This window comes from Nelusetta ayraudi, unplaced genomic scaffold (genome assembly GCF_046127955.1).
Source record: "Nelusetta ayraudi isolate G7.1 ecotype Tasmania unplaced genomic scaffold, CSIRO-AGI_Nayr_v1 ptg000135l, whole genome shotgun sequence".
Lineage (NCBI taxonomy): Eukaryota > Metazoa > Chordata > Actinopteri > Tetraodontiformes > Monacanthidae > Nelusetta > Nelusetta ayraudi.
Genome location: NW_027466185.1, coordinates 5,716,628 through 5,734,650, shown reverse-complemented (window position 1 = coordinate 5,734,650; position 18,023 = coordinate 5,716,628). Strand labels below are relative to the sequence as shown.

The following is an 18,023-nucleotide window of genomic DNA, read 5'->3' as shown; positions in this document are numbered from 1 at the left end:
AACCTATGACTAAAGGCGAACTGAGAAAATTTGTAGTGAGTGTAGCAAACTGGCTCAGTGCCCATGAAGTAGCTCTCAGGTTCAAAAAGGTTGGTGACAAGAAAAAACAAAAAAATCCTGCAAAATTAAGAAACTTACTTCCATGCAAAAAAAGCCACCAATATTCACAAAATTTCTCAATTCTCTGTTTCATTTCATGCGCACACCAAATACAATCTAGGTGTGGACACAGTGTTTTTATGGTTTCTGTTTTGTTTTATTTTGTTTTCCACTTGAACTACCACTCTACCGTGTCCATGTACCGCAACAGTGTAACTGTGCACTCTGCTCGTCCTTGCGAGACACAGGAGGTACAAGAATCTGTGCTGGGTCGAGTTGTGTGAGTGTGTATATGAACCGAGGAGGGTGTGTGTGTGTGTGTGTGTGTGTGTCGCTAGCCAGTGGGAAGAGCGGCTGACTGATGACGGAGGTGCAGACGCCAGGCAGACAATGGCCTAGTAATTGTCTGCCACTCCCCCCCCCCGCCCACTTCTGCCGTCTCCTTCACCATCCGTTCCTTCCCGTGAGATTCCACTTTATCGTTCTGTCTCTGTCTGTAAAGCAGGTCAGCTGGCATTGAAAGAGAGAGAGAGAAAAAAAGGTGGCAGGATTTTTTATCTTTTTGTGATCGACTGATGTGCCACCGTTTAAAACATTATCGTGAGCAAAACAATCTGATGGCAAGTCTAAAAATAAGAGTCTGGGTTTTTGAAGATCACCGCTGCAGCGACGCATGTTTGCAATTAGCCGACTCTTAAAATTACCAGCAAGAACAGAGCCATAGGGGAACTGTGGAATTGGTGGCATCGTTGTGGCGTAGTGGTGAGATAGAAAATTAAAGTGGCTCCTACCGGATCAAACGCTCGTCTACCGTGACACAAATTGTCAGAGAGCACATTAAGAAATGAAAAAAAAAATGTTGACTGACTTTTTTACTATAAATGCTGCTGCTTCTCATCTCGCTACTTCTCCAAGGTCAGGATTACATTGAATAATATCCGTTACAATGAACAGCTCACTGACCCAACGCACAGGTCAGGGCGATTGAAGAGGCACACTACAGTCCCACGTCCTGTGATAAAATAATTTACACTCACCAAAAACATTATTTGGTACAACTTGCTAATACAGGGTCGGACCCCTTCTTGCCTTCTACCCCTAATGGCTTCATGGCGTGGTATTAAAGGGACAGTGTGTAAAATAATTATGTCATCTAATGGTCAGATGTTAAATTGCAGTGCTCATTCGCTCAACCCTTCCTCTCCCGAGCTTGCCAGTGAACTACATTGGCCTGCACACACAAACCTGGATACCTGGACCACCTTCTTCTTCTTTGTTGCTTTAGGATGCTAGCATTCACCCGAAATGCCAAACACGCTGTCAGGCAGCTGGATTGTCCACACCAGGCTTCCTTAGAAATATGGTGGTGCAAGGTGGCAGCTAACTCGGAGCAAGAGCCTTGATCTGTGTATCTTATATATTCATAACAACCGTTCTAAGAGTAGGAAAACCAAATGACTTTTATTGTAATGTGAGTATCCACCTTTTTAAAGTATTTGTGGGCAGTGTGTTAAGCTTTTACCACTTTTACACACTGGACCATTTAAGGGATAATATAACATTCTGGCAAAATCTCCTGTTGCCATAATCCCATAGTGATATCAGTAGTTACGTTCCCCTTAGTCATGGTTGCCTGTTGTCTTCATCAGGCACCACATGGCTGTTGCAGATTTGTCAGTGGCACATCTATGATGCCAATCAGCCATTCCCTCACACCCAAAGGAGACCGGATTCAGATGTGGTGACTGTAAAGGCCATTTGACAGTCACTCATTTACGGTGACATTTATGTTTACAGAGAACTCATTGTCGTGTTTGGGGAGCCAGTTGGAGACGAGTCAAGCTTTGTGACACGGTTGCATTGTCCCACCGGAAGTGACTCAGGTACAATGTGGTCATAAAAGGACGGACAAGTGGTGGCAGTGATGCGGGAGGTTGAAGGAAAACACACACACATACAGACACAAACAAAAGAAGATCATCCTGAACACTAGACCAGGAAGAAAAGGGCGATGAATAAACTACAAGACAGAGAATACGAAATTGTTTTCCTGTTGCATGTGAAGACACAAAGCTCTTTCATTTTATTACTGCTGATATTGGTGTATTATAGGGGACTTAACTGAACTGACTTAACTGCAAAACACTTGGACGACGCTTTTGTCCTGAATGGAGCAACGCCTCAATATCAATTTGCTTATCACCATTACAGCTGAAGAAGTGTAAATTACAACTGCAAACTTGTTCCAATGTGGTAATCCGACTATACAGGAAGTTTAGAAACAGAATATGTTAGTTTGGTTTAGTTTGGTGAGCCTTTTGCAAAAAAAACCAAAAGTTAGCTAAATTCGCAGGCTAGCTAAGCTAACGCTGCGTACACTGACTTGTGTGATTAGACGAATGCGTACGTGCGCAAAAGAAATAAACATATTGGAAATGTATAGAAAAAACACAGCAAAAACAGAAGAACAGGCTCTATGGCCCTCAATGATGCTAAACAGCGTGAACGAAAAACAACGCGTCGCCTCCACTCGTACGTTTTCGTCATTTCCTGTTTTGCCCAGTCTCGCGAAAGTGATAAGCGGCCGTCCCGCTGAAAATTCTAGTGATTATGCTAATTTTGTTTTACCGGTGAGAATTTAAAGGCATTGCTGTGAAAAGAGGGCCAACTGATAAACTTGCAACTAATCCAAGGTGTAGTCTGCCGTGGCCCTGAGACGCCTACTGAGATAGGTGTGGATGGATATTTGTTAATGGGTGTTTTTTTTTACAGAAGTGAGTGAGTAAGTGACATGAAGTAGATAATTTTGTCCTTCAGCTTGGTAAACAGAGGCACAATGCTCCCTCAGCAGCCACACTCAATCACTCAATGAGCAGGAGGTCCCCCATCTCCAGTGAGGCAGGCCTGACTGATACGCAGTTCCTCCCACATGCTCTTCATTTGACAGCCCAGGGGATAAAAGTTCACATTTTTCCATAGCAAGCAGGCAGGCAGGCCACAGAGAGAGAGTGGATCAGATTTCAGAAGCTCACACTTAGAGAGAATGACTCCTCTGAGGACACAGGATGTCCTGATGGAAGTCTTTTCCCAGTGCGGACGTCACCGTGCGATCAACTCATTGTGACTGTGATGCGATTCCACTTTAATTCAACAGAGTTGCAGGGCCAGGCTGCTGAGTGCTAATTAGCAGTAGCGGGGTGTAGCATCTCCCTCGGTCACCACGGCTTTAATCCTAGCAGCTCCAAAACACGAGGCCAAGAGCAGGCGTCTTTTTCACTGTTGATCTCTGCAGATTATTCACAATCGGGTGCACATTCACATGCATTCGGTTAAATGTATATGGACAGAATATTTTCATCATCAATAGAGTAATAAATATTCTTGAGAAATTACAATCTGGCATGCCTGTTAAAATGGTGCAATTGAACTGGGTTGGATATCATTTCCCTCTCCTCCTCTGATAAGAAGAGCACAAAATATGAATATATGAGAACACAATGCATTATTGGATACTACTGCAAGTTGTTTGTTTTAATAATAGAATTACATTTTCTAGGAGTGTATGTAAACCAGAACAGAAGTTTGCATTAACATTTTATGCAATTTAATTCCTGTGCCACTGTTTTCAGAGGTAAAATCTTCTCATTTACCTTTGAAAGCATTGTATACAACAAATCCAATACTCTATTGTGCAATATTCTTCTGAAATATAACAAATGTGGGAGAAAAGGTTTATCCAGTATGTTTTCCTTTAACATTCTGTATTATGAGAACTTAAGCCCGCCCCCCTGCATATTGTATAGTATAATTGTGACAAAACTCAATTACATAGACAACATAAGCCTTTCATCCACTTGTCTTTGTTTTCAGCTGTTTTTATTAATGATATTATCGATGTTGGGTAATGGGGATGCACCGAGACCGATATCAGTATCGGGTATCCAATAGTAGATTGAGTACTCTACCCGTACTGGTAAAATACATGCTGACACCACAACACCGATACATGTACCGGTAAATGTATGTAAATGACAATTGTGTTCAATTTATATTTGTACTGCTGTGAAACTGCAGGAATGTTGTTCAAGTAACAGAACATCTGTGGAGAAAAGACCAAGTAATTTTATAATGTGCAACGGCCTTTACTAAGTACGCGGTATTGGTATCGATGAGTAAGAGAAATGCAAGTACTTAGACTCTCATTTAAAAAAGTGGTATCTGTGCATATCTATCAGGTAGCATAGAAAGTACAATGTTGCGATTCATTGTTAAAATTGCTTCATTGTAAATGTTAGGCTGGTAAATTATGCAGTGTTTGTTTAGAAAAATGCAAGGATGATGACGTACAAATAGTAGCTGTGAAGATAAACAAGCGCGGAGTAAATCGACATTTGTGGAAGAAGTGACCTCACGAGTGATGACTGATGGATTCATTTGGTGAATGTAATAACCCTGAAAATTAAAAAAATAAAAGAAGAAAAAACGGGAGGAGGAGACGGGAGTAAGAACAGGCGTCCTGCTGCTACCAGGTGCTTCCAGGAAACAGAGCTGCTAATGGTGGCGGCTGGCAAAGTGACCCATAATGCCTGTTGATGGAAAACACAGACAGCCAATTACTGCGCCCATATCTAATCACCGTGGGGGTCAAGGGTCAACTCCTATCCACCATCTGTCTTCATTTGATGTGTTCTGTCACTAGCTGGGGGGGGGGCTAAACAGCTGGCAGGGAGGTCAAGAGATCCCAAGATACAGTCAGGACGCAGTGTGATACTCCAAAAACATGAAAACGGGGAATAAATGTAATAATATTAATAATATCGTGTTGTAGTCAAGACAGCACCAACTGAGACCAAGACACCATCAAGACTCGAGAGTATCGAGATCGAGACAAGGCGAAGACTGTGTATGTATGAAAGAAAATCACAACAAAACAGAACAAATGCCCAGTGTCTTTTTGAAAATTCATGTTTGCTTTTACATCAATGGAAAAGCAACATTTATTGACAGGAAGGAATCTTTTCATAATTTTCTTTACCATTTTGCCGCTTTGACAGCTATTTCCAACCATTTCAAAAAAAGAAACTTATAATATAATGAACTAGGAATATTTTAATTGAAAAGGATGGCATGCCAAGCATGAACAACAACAATGCGTAACAATCTTCGATATCAGAGCTCAACACTAAAAACACACTCATCAATCTCACTAGTGGTGGTTGTGAAAGCCCTCAAAGTTCTGCACAGCTCTGGGGATGAGGTGGTGAAACAAAAGCTGTTGTTATCTGCTATTATCTGTCATTGCAGTGCAGGCTGAGTGTCCACCGAGTCAAGACCGAGACGAGACCCAGTGAAAATGCCTCAGAGCCTTAAAACGCTGTCTCGAGACCAGGGCCAATCTTCAGTACTACGACAATCATTCAATATATTGCTGGATGAAGTGTGACAGTGTGAGGACGACCACGGCACGGGACAACCTGCAGACGCACCAAACAATTCACTCACACAAAGTGATTTGAACTGCCGGTGCCCAGCGCAGCGATGCAATAAAAAGGGCTGTTATTCCTGAGCAGCCCTCTGCTGTCTTCTTTCAGAGGGGGACGGAGGAGGAGTGAGCGGTGTGTTATTTGGGGCGCCTCATTCAGACACGCTCGTAAATCACACACTTTTACAGTGGACATAAACGAGTGGCATAATTACATCATCAATAGTGGTGCACTAAAAATAAAAGCAAGTTTCACCCCGCCCCCCAAAAAATAGCACCTAGAGCAACTTGTCCTGTATTTGGATGTCAGTTTTACTGTGAAAGTCGACGCAACCTGTGGAGTCTCAGGATTCGCATTTATTTTTTCCTTATCATGAAGTCGTGACCCTAAATGTATTACACAGCTAAGCTAGCCCTTTGTATCTTTTCCAGTAAATAAATTATTGAAGTTACTGAAATAGTGTGTCCTGCAAAATAAATGCCCCAAATTGTCTTTCTAAATGAATATATTTTTTAAAAAGGTGAAACTGACCACAAAACCGCAATTTTCGAGAAAGACTTCTCACAAATCAGCAATTTTTTTGATTCGATAATCAGACTCCTCTCATCTCCGTCGCTCCACCCCCTCCCTGGTCTTGCAACAAACACACAGCGAGCGAGGAAACTGGTTGAGTATATAAGCCTGAAAGCGCTTGATTGTTGGCTCACCGAGCTGGGAACGCTAACGCTAGTTAACCAAAACTATGTTTCTGTGTCGTGTTTTCAAGGGGACCACAACCATTTACAGTCCTGCCACTGACAAATCTATACATAGATGAAACAACACCGCTGGGTCTTTACATTCCAATGTTTAATCACCTTTTATCCGACAACTGATTATTGTCTCCTTTAAATGTCTAGATTAAAGACAATAATGATGATTGATGTTATTACCAAGACAAGACAGCTCAACTTGGTAATTCTGTTGGCTGATAACATAAAGGGAAATACAAAGAAGCTGAAACTGAGAGCATGAACTTGTTTCACACTCATAAGACCCAAGGCTGATACTGGAACATTTTTTTTTTTTTCAATAAAATAGTTTGGGATTTTCTTATCTGATTGAACCTTACGGAATCCTCTGGCACCACGCAATTACAACACATCCCGACCTCACTTTTGTAACTGCGGGCGCTCACGTACGAGATGTTGAGCTCAAACACATACAGCTGAACAAACAGTTCCAGATACTCCTCGACGACTCGCAGGGAAAAAAATCACCCTATGCGAAAACAAAGAAGTCTTGAGAGCAGAGAGAGCTCAGGAGGCTAACTTTGTATTGTTGATAAGGCCGAATTTATCATTTGATGTGCGCTGCACGCTGACACACAGCAACTAAAGATGGAATGGAGGCAGTTGGACCGAGCTCTCTGTGGTGCTGCCTGAATGTGTTTTGAATTGTGTGGTAAAGTAGCTGTCCAGCAGCATGTTATTCTGATTTAATTCTACTTGGTTTAGACAAGCTGGCAGACTGTTGACTTGCTACAAATCTTTGTTTCTCCTTATTAGACAAATTGAAATTTATAGTGTTTTTAAAACACCTCGCACCTTAAGAATCCCTGCTTCTGCTGCTTTCCTTGGTACAGGCCTCAGCTGTGCTAGCTTGTCTGTAGCGTATGTAGCATGTCGTGTACAATTACCGTTTTTCCCTTCGCTCTTCTTGTCGAGCACATCGTCGAGTGAACCTCATCAAACCGTGACGCGTAAAAAGAAGAGAAATAATGCCACTCTGAGAAAGTGAGAAAAAAAATGTAGCCATTTGTAGTTCATAAGACATCTCATGTCACGACGTGCGTAGCGTAGCAGCAGTTTACACCTCCAGCTTGTTTAGGAAAATGCTGATTAGGATGTAAACTGCCCTGCGATGAACTGGCGACTTGTCCAAGGTGTCACCCTGCCTTCGCCCTAAGACAGCTGGGAGAGGCTCCAGCAGACCCCCGTGACCCTGAATAGGAATAAGCAGGTATAGAAGATGGATGGATGGATGGATGGATGGATGGATGGAGGATGTAAACTCTAAAGACTTTCTCTGTAGTGCTGTGTATGTAAGCAACTTATTTGAAATATTGGCCCATTGTGCCCAAAAGTGATTGTCTGACAGAATCTTATTTCCATCAGTGAATCACAATTTATTACAGTGTCATTTCCGAAACAAATGCACTAGACATGGAAACAATTATCATGCCTGATTGTAAGCTTCTTTTGGCACAGTTGTGATACTTACTTAACCACAAACGTTGAGGCGTACATTGTAATAATACAATACTATAATTGACTATACTACAATTTAAACATAATTGATGTACAGTTCTGTGCATCTGCATATTATGACTATACTATTGTCTGCCGGAAATAAGATTCTGGCAGACAATCATTGTTTGTGCACATCAGACCCTTTGAGAATAATGCTGAGCATGCAAATGTGTTCATTGAGTAGCGTGTTAGAATAGAATAGAATAGAATAGAATATCTTTATTTATCCTGCATAGGGGACATTTGCATAATTACAGTTTTATATGGTGTTGCATCACTAACACCAGTGTCTATAATATTTGATCTAGAAGTCACCTTAAGGGATTCATCAGATTAGCAGCTGCATGCACTTTAAAAATCAATCCTGCAATCTGGACTTCCGTCTCAAATTGCACCAGACCTAAAACAAGATCGGGACCACGCAGACAGTGGCGCTGGCATGAGGGGGGTTATTAGGCCTGAGTAATGACATAAAAAGTTAAAAAACAAACAAAAACAAAAAAAAAAACATACATGCATGTCATTACACAAAGCAAAACAAGAAAAAGAGAAGGTGATACACTGTGATAGAACTGTGAATCCTCAGGTGTCATGAGGGTAAAACCCTTAAAGGAGGTTTTTCAGTATTAGAGGCTGCATTCAATAAAATCATCCTCTTCACCACATTACATTTCACAAAGGTGCAATAAAACACGTATTTATATAATAATAATAATGAATAGTAGTGGATTAGATGAACATAGTGCTTTTCCAGGCACTCAAAGCACTTTACATTACGTCATAGTACGTCACGTATGTAGATAACTGTAAATAATACAACTGTTCATGAAATGTAAATATATTGCGTTTTCCTTTTTAATTCTATACATATTTTATTTTATTTTTTATTTCTTTATTTTATTTTAAATTAATATAACGTTCCTTCTTTGCACCCTAATCCCTAATGTGGGATTAATAAAGGCGCTCTACGCCACTCTATTCAATTTCAGAAAGTAAATCTAAAAAACATTATTTAGCTCGTCTGGCAGAGTTGCTCTCACTCTAGGATTATAAGACATTTATAACAAAAAAAAACACAGCTTCATCTAATAGCAGTGGATCATTAGATCACAATCATCCCGGTTCCACATTTACTGTGTTGCTGTTTTAACTCCATCCACGGCTGTAATAATAATATATTGCTGATGCTGTGTAAAAGTCGCTGATGCTTTCAATGTGCGTCGCTGTTCAAATCAGAGTCAATGATGTAAATACAGAAGCCTCAGTTATATAAAGGCAATCTGTCTTGTTCTGCGCAGTCAAGTGCACCGAACACGGGGGGAAACAGCGGAAGGTTATGGTGTGTGTGTGTGTGTGTGTGCGTGCATATGTGTATGTGTGTGTGTGTGTGTGTGTGTGTGTGCGTGTGTGTGTGCAGGGAGCGGAGAGACAGAGCTGGGAATCGGCCTATGTGTTCACTGGGCGAAGCTCCAGCTGCGCAGTGCTTTGAGGCAGAAGTGAGCGGAGGTGTGAACGCACAGCCAGGTGCTGCCCCTGTCTCACCCTCACACCCTCCACTCACTCCACTTCCTCCACGTTAATTAAGGTGCGGGGGGGAGGAGAGGGACGGTGGGGGGTGGAAGGTGTGTGGGACTTGTGAAACAGCCTCACGGAAACACATGTAACGTGCTCGGCTCACTGCTCAAAGGTCAGGTGTGGGAAATTTTAAGGCAGCTGGATTGTCCACACCAGGCTTCCTTAGAAATATGATGGTGCAAGATGGCAGCTAACTGGAAGAAGGACCCTTGATCTATGGATAGTCTTGCATAAAACCAAATGACTTTTATTGTAGTGCGAGAATACACATTCATTAATGTATTTAAGGGCAGTATTTTACGCTTTTACCGATATAAAATTGAGAAATCAAGTAAAATTTTACAGACTGGACCTTTAAATTCTCATTTTATCCCGTTTCTCTGATCAATAATGGTGCATTCTGCTACATCACAAACATTGGATTTGCAGAAATATTCACTTCAGCACTGGAGTAGAGGGCCAATAGAAGTAAAGGCTGTGATTTTTACTGAAATTGATCATTTAAATAAATCTACCCAGGCCTTGATGTGCACCACTGGTTCTGAAATCAGTCCTAAACGGTCCCGTCCGTAAAGTGTTTTGAACCCTTTGGAGAACATTCCATGAAGTTTGTCCTTTTTGAAAGGAAAACATTCTTAAGTTTTCACACACCAAAAAGAAATACAGCAGGTGCGACGATAGCTGCTTCAGATAAAACACACATTTTCGTCCTCGCCTGGATTCTATTCCTCATGAATGGCTGAAACATAAAAGGAAGAAAATGGAAGGAACACGACAATAAGATTGAGATGAGATCAAGTTTGAAGTCTTGCGCACAAATTCACGGATTGTGTTTTCGTGCTTTCGTGTTTGTGTCTTGGATTATTTTCTAAGGGCTAAACCGAGAACACAAAACAAAAACACAGAGCTTTAAAGTGAAAGAGGGAGGCAGGATTGGGGGGTAAATCACTTTTACAAAAGCCACTCACCCTCGCACTGCTTGCCGTCTCCTTTGTAGCCCGGTTTGCAGATGCAGTTGAAGGACTTGGCCGTGTTCTGGCACAAGGCGTCGATGTGGCAATCATCAGAGCCCTCCGCGCACTCGTCCACATCTGCACATCCAAACGAGAAAGGTCATGGTCAAGGTTTCTTTATTTGTACCTTACGGTAAAAGCACAGTGCGACCAGCAGGTTCAGCGCATCCCCCTGCTGAGTTTGTTCAGAGAGTAAATAGAGATTGCAAGCTGTCCAGCATCATTTGTTCATGACATTTCACTGAGCCACTGAAACTTGTGGGCACTTTGTGAAGTACAGAAACACAGTACACATTGTGATGAGTTGAGCCATCATCACTGGTTAAGAAGAATAGCAATGTATCTCATTGCAATGTAATCTTGTTCTTCAACTAATTCCCATGTGTATCTGTCATATAACTTATTTTTTTAACTTGCCATCATTTTTTGTTTCTTATTGCCACACAGGAATCTCTTTGAACTGAAGTTACAATGTGAACGCCTGAAACGGAAGTGACTCTCTTTACATTGACATTTAGTGTGTGATTTAGCGCGCTCCCTGACCTCAGGGTCTGCTCCGCAACGGTTGGCTAGCTCCCACCGCACAACATTGATGATGACAGACTACGTTAAGGACTTTGACAGGTTCACAAAATGACTGTTTGCTTCAGAAGGCACAACTTCTTGTCTCCTGTGGTCACATTCTGTCTGGGATGCGCCACTTAGACGTGGCATCCAACTGTCTATTGTGGCAACTGTTCACATTGTGGCTTTAGAAAAGTATGTCACTCAGGATCGCCAATTTGGGTCACGTAAAAACCAGGGGCAGCTGCTTTGTAGTAGAAAAGTGTGAATATTCTTCTTCCTAAACATTCAGAGGAATGTTTTATAATCTAGTCGCTGCATTATGCTTAGTGTTTCTCCTCCACCCTGGCATGAGGGGCAGCTTGGCCCAATATTATATAAATGATTTACTACGTTATATATTATATAATATAAAGGCCATATTGTAAAAGAGTAAAAAGAGAAAAAAAAATAGAGTATGGGAATCTAATGTGATATTGCATCAGCTCCCTCTGTGGACTTAAAGTAATACAATATTAAGTTCACTGTTCTGCAAATAACTGCAACAACAAAACATTGCTGGCGGGTTTTCTTTGGTTTGTTTTTTTGTCATTTTCATCAACAAGTTGAAAGTGATGTGACATTACCAAAATCCTGCAGGCCTGTCTTTCATATTTGTCCTGTTTATGTTTGGACGGGGATTGTACAATTTTCGTTGTACACGTTTACGTGTTGCAATGACAATAAAGCCAAATACCATACCATCTTTATTAACATAGCAAACTATCTAGGTTGTTTTTGGTTGCTCTTCGCATCTGTCCAGCGCCCAAATGGATACCGCCAGTGTGCACAGCAGATAGTGACTGCATGCAAGCACCTCTTACCGCAGCATTTTGAAACTAACTAGCTTTTTGGAACTATGCTAACAGCAGTATCAACAGGCGTTGGGACCACGGGCTACACAATCTTCTCTTCAACGTCAATGGGGAAAACTAGTACGATTTGATGGCAACCCATGTCTTGCTGTTAGCATAGTTGTTCCATTCAAAATGACAGGCTTATACTATGCTAGCAGCCCCGGCTAACCCATGTTGCCTTAACAGTGTATGAATTCTGTCCTTTTCCGAAATGTAGGCGACACAATTGATGATGCTAGGTAAAACTTAAAACCCCGTTCTTCATATTTAGCGACTGCTGCGCTCGAAGGACGGGTGAGTCGCTGTTTAAAGTGACACCCGGTACAAAGGGGCACACATCAGCGCTCACTAGGGCCACCCACCGTTTTCTAGAAGTGAAACGCTTCCCTCATATTATGTTTTGGCTTTTTTTTTTTTTTTTCATACAGCTAAAGCGCTTGCGCTTGTGTTTGTTCATTTTCCCACCATTGTGACTGGAGTAGGGACTAAACTGGAAACTCCTTTTCCAGAATCGCTCGCTGGCAAAACTGGAAGTACGTCACAAAGGTGGAGTGTAAGGCTAATAGCATTAAAAAATAAACGTCTTAATATTTTGTTAATTTTCACAGAATTTCACCCCATTTGCAGTTTTAATATTCTATACATTCTGTACTTTTTCCAGACATTTTTATTTATTTATTTATTTATTTATTTTAGATATGTCTTGCCAGGTGCCTCACAGGTGCCTTGCCAGGGCTCATTTCTGGGCCTGGGGTTTTTCTATGTGGAGTTTGCATGTTCTCCCTGCGTCTGCGTTGGTTCTCTCTGGGTTCTCTCCGGGTTTTCCGGCTTCCTCCCAGTCCAAAAACATGCATATGAGGCAAACTGGAAACTCCAAATTGTCCATAGGTGTGTGTGTGTGTGAGAGCGAACGGTTGTTTGTCTCTATGTGGCCCTGCGATGAACTGGCGACTTGTCCAGGGTGTCACCCTGCCTTGGCCCTATGACAGCTGAGTTTGGTTCCAGCAGACCCCCGTGACCCTGAGTGCAGGAAGAAGCAGGTATTGAAAATGGATGGATGGATGTCTTGCCAGGTTCCAAAGCCAGGAAGGCTAAAGTAGCCAAAACAGCACTACACCATCATGACTCTGTGAGAGCTTTGACATCATGCTTTGGACCATTTTTTTTTATTACTTACTCCACCATAGAGCACATCCAAACTTAAACTTTGGATGTGTAAAACTTGGTCATACAGTTGTGTTTATGCTTACTACAGGCACTGCACTATTGCTGCAGTTGTGCAGTGCAGGACTGTCTGTGGGTCAACACATAGGTGAAAACTTGATGACACCTGGACTGGAGGAGGGTCAAAACTATTGCTTTGGGTTGCCTGCATCTGTTGCATTGAGACAGTTGATGAACAATTTCATTTTTTTAAACTCTTCATTTTATATTAAAAAACAACAGACCAGCGGTAATGGTCGGGATACCTAAATATTTTTCAATAGTAAGTTTTCCATACTTTTCAGGACCTGGAAATGTATAAAAAAGAGTCACAGGGTGAACTGCAACTGAGCTTCGACATCTGACTGGTTGGTCAGTAAACAAGATTAGTTTCCTCTCTGCAGTGAACCAGCACGACTTCCCTTTTCTTTAGCCCTATGATATCATGTCAATGGTGTTTTTTCAACACATTACCTTTCAGTAGTAATTCAAATCAGAACAAACGGTGTCCACCGACTGCCACTGGTCAAGAGGTGAGAGAAGCCTGTTTATGCAGGGAGGCAGATTCCCACCCAGACACTGAGCAAAGGTCTGATCTTCTTGCCTTTTATGTCAAAAAATAACTTAGGCGCCTGCTTTCATCATTTTTCTTTTCTTCATTCAGCAGTTTTACAGCCACGTCAGCCAGAAATTATGTCATTGTTTCAATCGCTAAAGTGAGGTAAACTTTGTCCCAGTGTGGTAAAATCTTCAACTTTTGGTGTAAAACTCTTTTCATTGTTAACAAAAAAACATTTCTGGGCTTGGTAAAAACAAAAACAAAAACAAAAAAAAAAAAAACTGACATGGAGGCTGCGGTGATCAAAATTAGACGGTGCGTTGTTTTGAAGTGCCCCTCCCTTGATTCTTACACATGAAAGATGCTTCTTATTATCTCTGCAGAGAACTCTGTTTGAACTGGGACCTGCGGTTGTACAGTCAGATGCTATTTTAACACCCCTGCTCTTCTGAAACGCCGATTAACCACTAACAACAAGCTTCCGACTCACGCTCCCGTTGTCACCGCACGAGGCCCTTTGCTGTTGTCGCTCGGCTCGGCGACATCACACTTGGCATCACAAACGCGGGACGACGGGACAGCAGTGCTCGTATTTCCTCATTGCGTGGCCAACCCCCGGAAGTGACGTTTTCATAGCATCAAGCTAACCATTGGTTCGCCATCTAACGATGGCGTCGGATGTTCACGTAAATAAAAAACATATGTTAAAACTGAATATTTTATGTGAAATTTAATACTTAAATTTATACGAAGTGTCTTTGCCAGTATGTGCCGCTAATTTCAGCTGACTTCCCAGGATCCCATGATGCTTTGCAGCAGCACGCAAAGCATCATGGGATACATAAGTATGCGAAAGATAGTAGCGGGGCAGCCTTGGGAATCGGCTAAAACGAGGGCGCATTCCGAGTACGCATTTTGAGCATCCTAAGGACCCTTGGGAATTGGGACAAGCCTTTGCGGAGTGCTATGACGCAACTTCCTTTCAAATGCGTACTTCAAGGATGCAGACCCTGAAATGAGACACAGCAATTGGGTGATCAAACCCCCCAAGTACAACCCTGAATACTGAGTGCCAAGCAGGGAGCCAATGGGTACCATTTCTACAATCATTGGTAAGACCCGGCTGGGGATTGAACCCACAACCTCCCAGTCTCAGAGCAGCCACTCTACCAATAGACCACTGAGCTGGTTCTGTGCGCACCACAACTTTAACATTCTACACTCTACTGCTCGGCAACCAAGTTGCAAGGAATTTCCTGCAACGTGTACATCCAGACATCAGACTGAACCACATGTTGCCATATAGGAAGCAGCCATAATGCTACAATATTGGAGGGGACAAAAAAATAACGCAGATTGGCTGGTATCTCTAAATTTGAGAAGCAAACGCCACAACAGATTTGCCGGATAAATCACACACAGGCCCAAAAGAATTGGTGGATTTAATGTTTTTGTATTGTATTGTTCTCTTAAATGTGCCCGTAAAAACGTAAACTATTTCGAGCAACAACGGTTCTCAAAAATAAATAAATAGACAAAATCCCTAATAATTCAACATGTCTTCAGCGCATCCGTTCACACAGTCTCCCGTAATATTTTAGCTTGCTGTGGCAGTGACGGAGAGCCGTAGAGCTCAGAGAAACCCTGACAGAACAGAAGGTGACAAAGCCCTCCCCGATTGATCAGGTTATTGATAGAGGAACCCGGTCACATCTGGGTCCATATCCCATGGCACAGGGCCAACTCATTAGGAGGAGGACACACACACAGAGAGACGCACGCACGCACACACACTCACAAATGTTAAGTTCCTCCCATTACACCCTTTGTTCAGCGGACCTCAGCGTCACCACAGAGCTCCCCCTGCTCGGCTCCAGCCTCCGTCAGGGTAAATACAACCCCTGTGTGAGTTAGGGCAGCGTTTCTCAACCGGTGAGTCGCGACCCCAAAAATATGTATATTTATAGGGGGAAATGTTGGGCAATTATTTCGCAGGACACACACTTCAATTCACTTATTTCAATAATTTATTTACTAGACATGACAGGTTATTTTGGCAGAAATGCCGTGGAATAAACTTGGGGTTGCGACTTCATGATGAGGGGGAAGAAAATGTGGGTGCTGAGACTCCACCAGTTGAGAACCACTGAGGTTCAGGGGACACAGCAGGAAGCTGCACCCAGGCCCTTCGCCCAACTCCTGATCATCAAGTCCAGAAATGAACAACAAACTGAGCTGTACAATTACAGAGTTTTCCCTGTCCTGGTGAAACAGAGGGGGAAGCTGGGGTTATATTCACGAGAGACCCCACACACACACACACACACACACACACACACACACACACACACACACACACACACACACACAAAAGCAGCAACAAGTCGAGTGCAGTGCCTCGGTAGGGGTTAAACTTCAGACCCCTCTCTGCTCCTCGCCCGCTGCGCCCCTTGCTGCTCCCATTTTGGGACAAAGCCCTTCTTTCCCTGCGTGGTGGCGCACTGTCTCAATATTGACTCCTCATCCGACCGCGGCGCTGCTGGGAGGCCGAACAAAGCCGCTGCCGCCCGGTCGATACTTGCTTGGTTCCTGCTGCTGCCTCCCCTCCGGAGACTTTAGACGGGCCTTCTGCTGCCAGCACCGGCCCGGAGACAGCCCACCCCCCAACCCATTTCTCTCCACACACAAGCTGACCCACACACACACACACGCACGCACACGCGCACCCCTCCTCCTCCTCCATCCGCCAGAGCCGGAGACAAGGTGCTCTCTCGCGTCTCGGCGGCCGGCTTTCTACAGAAAAACCACCTTCGGTCAATCTTTTGCGCCGTTCCCATGCACGGGGGGAGGTGGTGGTGATCTCAAAAAGACAGGCAGCCTTCTCAACTCCGAAATGAAGCGGAGCGGCGCTTCACCTTGAGATCAAGCTGCGGTTTTCGACGCAAAAAAAAAAGAAAAAATGAAATTTTCGCGCAGGGAAAACCAGAAGTTTAAGTCCCGTTGAAACCGACTCCAAATCGGGGTTGCGCATCATCGGCGGATGCCCCCCCAACTCCCCACCCGCCTCCCAGAAGAGACGCAGTCTAAATTGTCCAACGCGTCATTTCTGACAACTTCGCTCGCGTACAAATCAGCCGGAGCGCAAAATGTGACTCTCCGAGTTGCTGTTGCGCGGCCGTTTTCCTCATGATGGGCACGGACCGCGCAGAGCAGAACACGTTCTAACGTCCGTCAAAGAACTGGAGGGATAGATAATAAGTTGTGACAGGGCAACTTTGGAAGCGTATTTTCCAATTCACCCCCCCCCAAACATCATCAAACCCCTCCATCACGTTCCCTCTCTAACAGGCGAAACCGAGGGGGAGGGAGAAAAAAGTGCGCTAAAGAGGTTGACAACAAAGCGACACAGAGCGGAAAAAAGAGGGAGGCTCTCTCACCTGCGGCTCCGACATTTCCCATCACCCTGCAACTATGTAGGAGGAGGATAAACAAACAGACGTCCCGGGAAAAACAAGCGCTCCCCATGCTGACAGAGAGACGGACAGGCGGTGTGAGGATCCGGCGGAGCTGATCTGGAGGGAGGCTGCTGGGCCGGAGTGGCGTGGAGTGAGCTGGAGTGTGCGGGGGGGGGCGGGAGGTGGGGGGGCGCAGAGACGGAGCGAGCGAACGTGTGCGAGTGTCGGTGAGTGGAGGTGTGCGTGTGTGCGCGTGTGTCTGACAGAGGAGGGGGAAGAGGAGGAGGATGAGGAGGAGGACCGGCAGTGGCGGAGAGACAGAGGGGGTAGAGAGAGAGAGGGAGTTGGGGGGCGGTGATCGAGCCCTCCCATTGGCTAGTTTGTGCCGGTAGAGGAGAGAGGAAGCGTGAGAGAGAGAGAGAGAGAGAGAGAGAGAGAGAGAGAGAGAGAGAGAGAGAGAGAGAGAGAGATAACTAAATAAATAAATAAATAAAATGTGTGGAAAACAAGTAGGACAACAACAACAACAACAATAATAATAACTATAATAATAATAATAATAATAATAATAATAATAATAATAATAATAATAATGATAATAATAATAATGATACCTTCAAGGCTAATTAATTAGAAATAATGACCCAAAAGGCTCATTATGACAGAACTTTAACTTTACCAATGTTTACCAACAGATATGTAATATGTCGGTGAACTAAGCAGAAATGGGAGAGGTCCATAGTTATTTTCCTCAACACTCTTTTAGAAAGTTTGAGATAAAAGACAAAATTTTAAGAGTCAGAATTTTTGAAATGCCTCAACTTACTTTAACTTCTGCCTGCCAGCAGAATTTATATTCACAAGGTGTTTTTTTTTACGGAATTG

General features: G+C 43.3%; 1 protein-coding gene across 2 annotated transcripts in view; it reads right to left on the bottom strand.

Moving 5' to 3' along the window:
• Positions 1 to 17,405, bottom strand: part of scube1 (signal peptide, CUB domain, EGF-like 1) — a 95,628-nt gene extending 78,223 nt beyond the window's left edge. Inside the window, exons 1-2 of one of the 2 annotated variants that reach the window (XM_076011211.1) lie at positions 17,121 to 17,405; positions 10,417 to 10,539 (exon numbers count right to left, since the gene is read on the bottom strand). In XM_076011211.1, the coding sequence (XP_075867326.1) occupies positions 10,417 to 10,539; positions 17,121 to 17,208 (211 nt within the window). In that variant the 5' untranslated portion in view covers positions 17,209 to 17,405. The remainder of the gene's footprint in view (positions 1 to 10,416; positions 10,540 to 17,120) is intronic. The other variant, XM_076011210.1, reaches the window with a different exon arrangement.
• Positions 17,406 to 18,023: the final 618 nt, after the last annotated feature.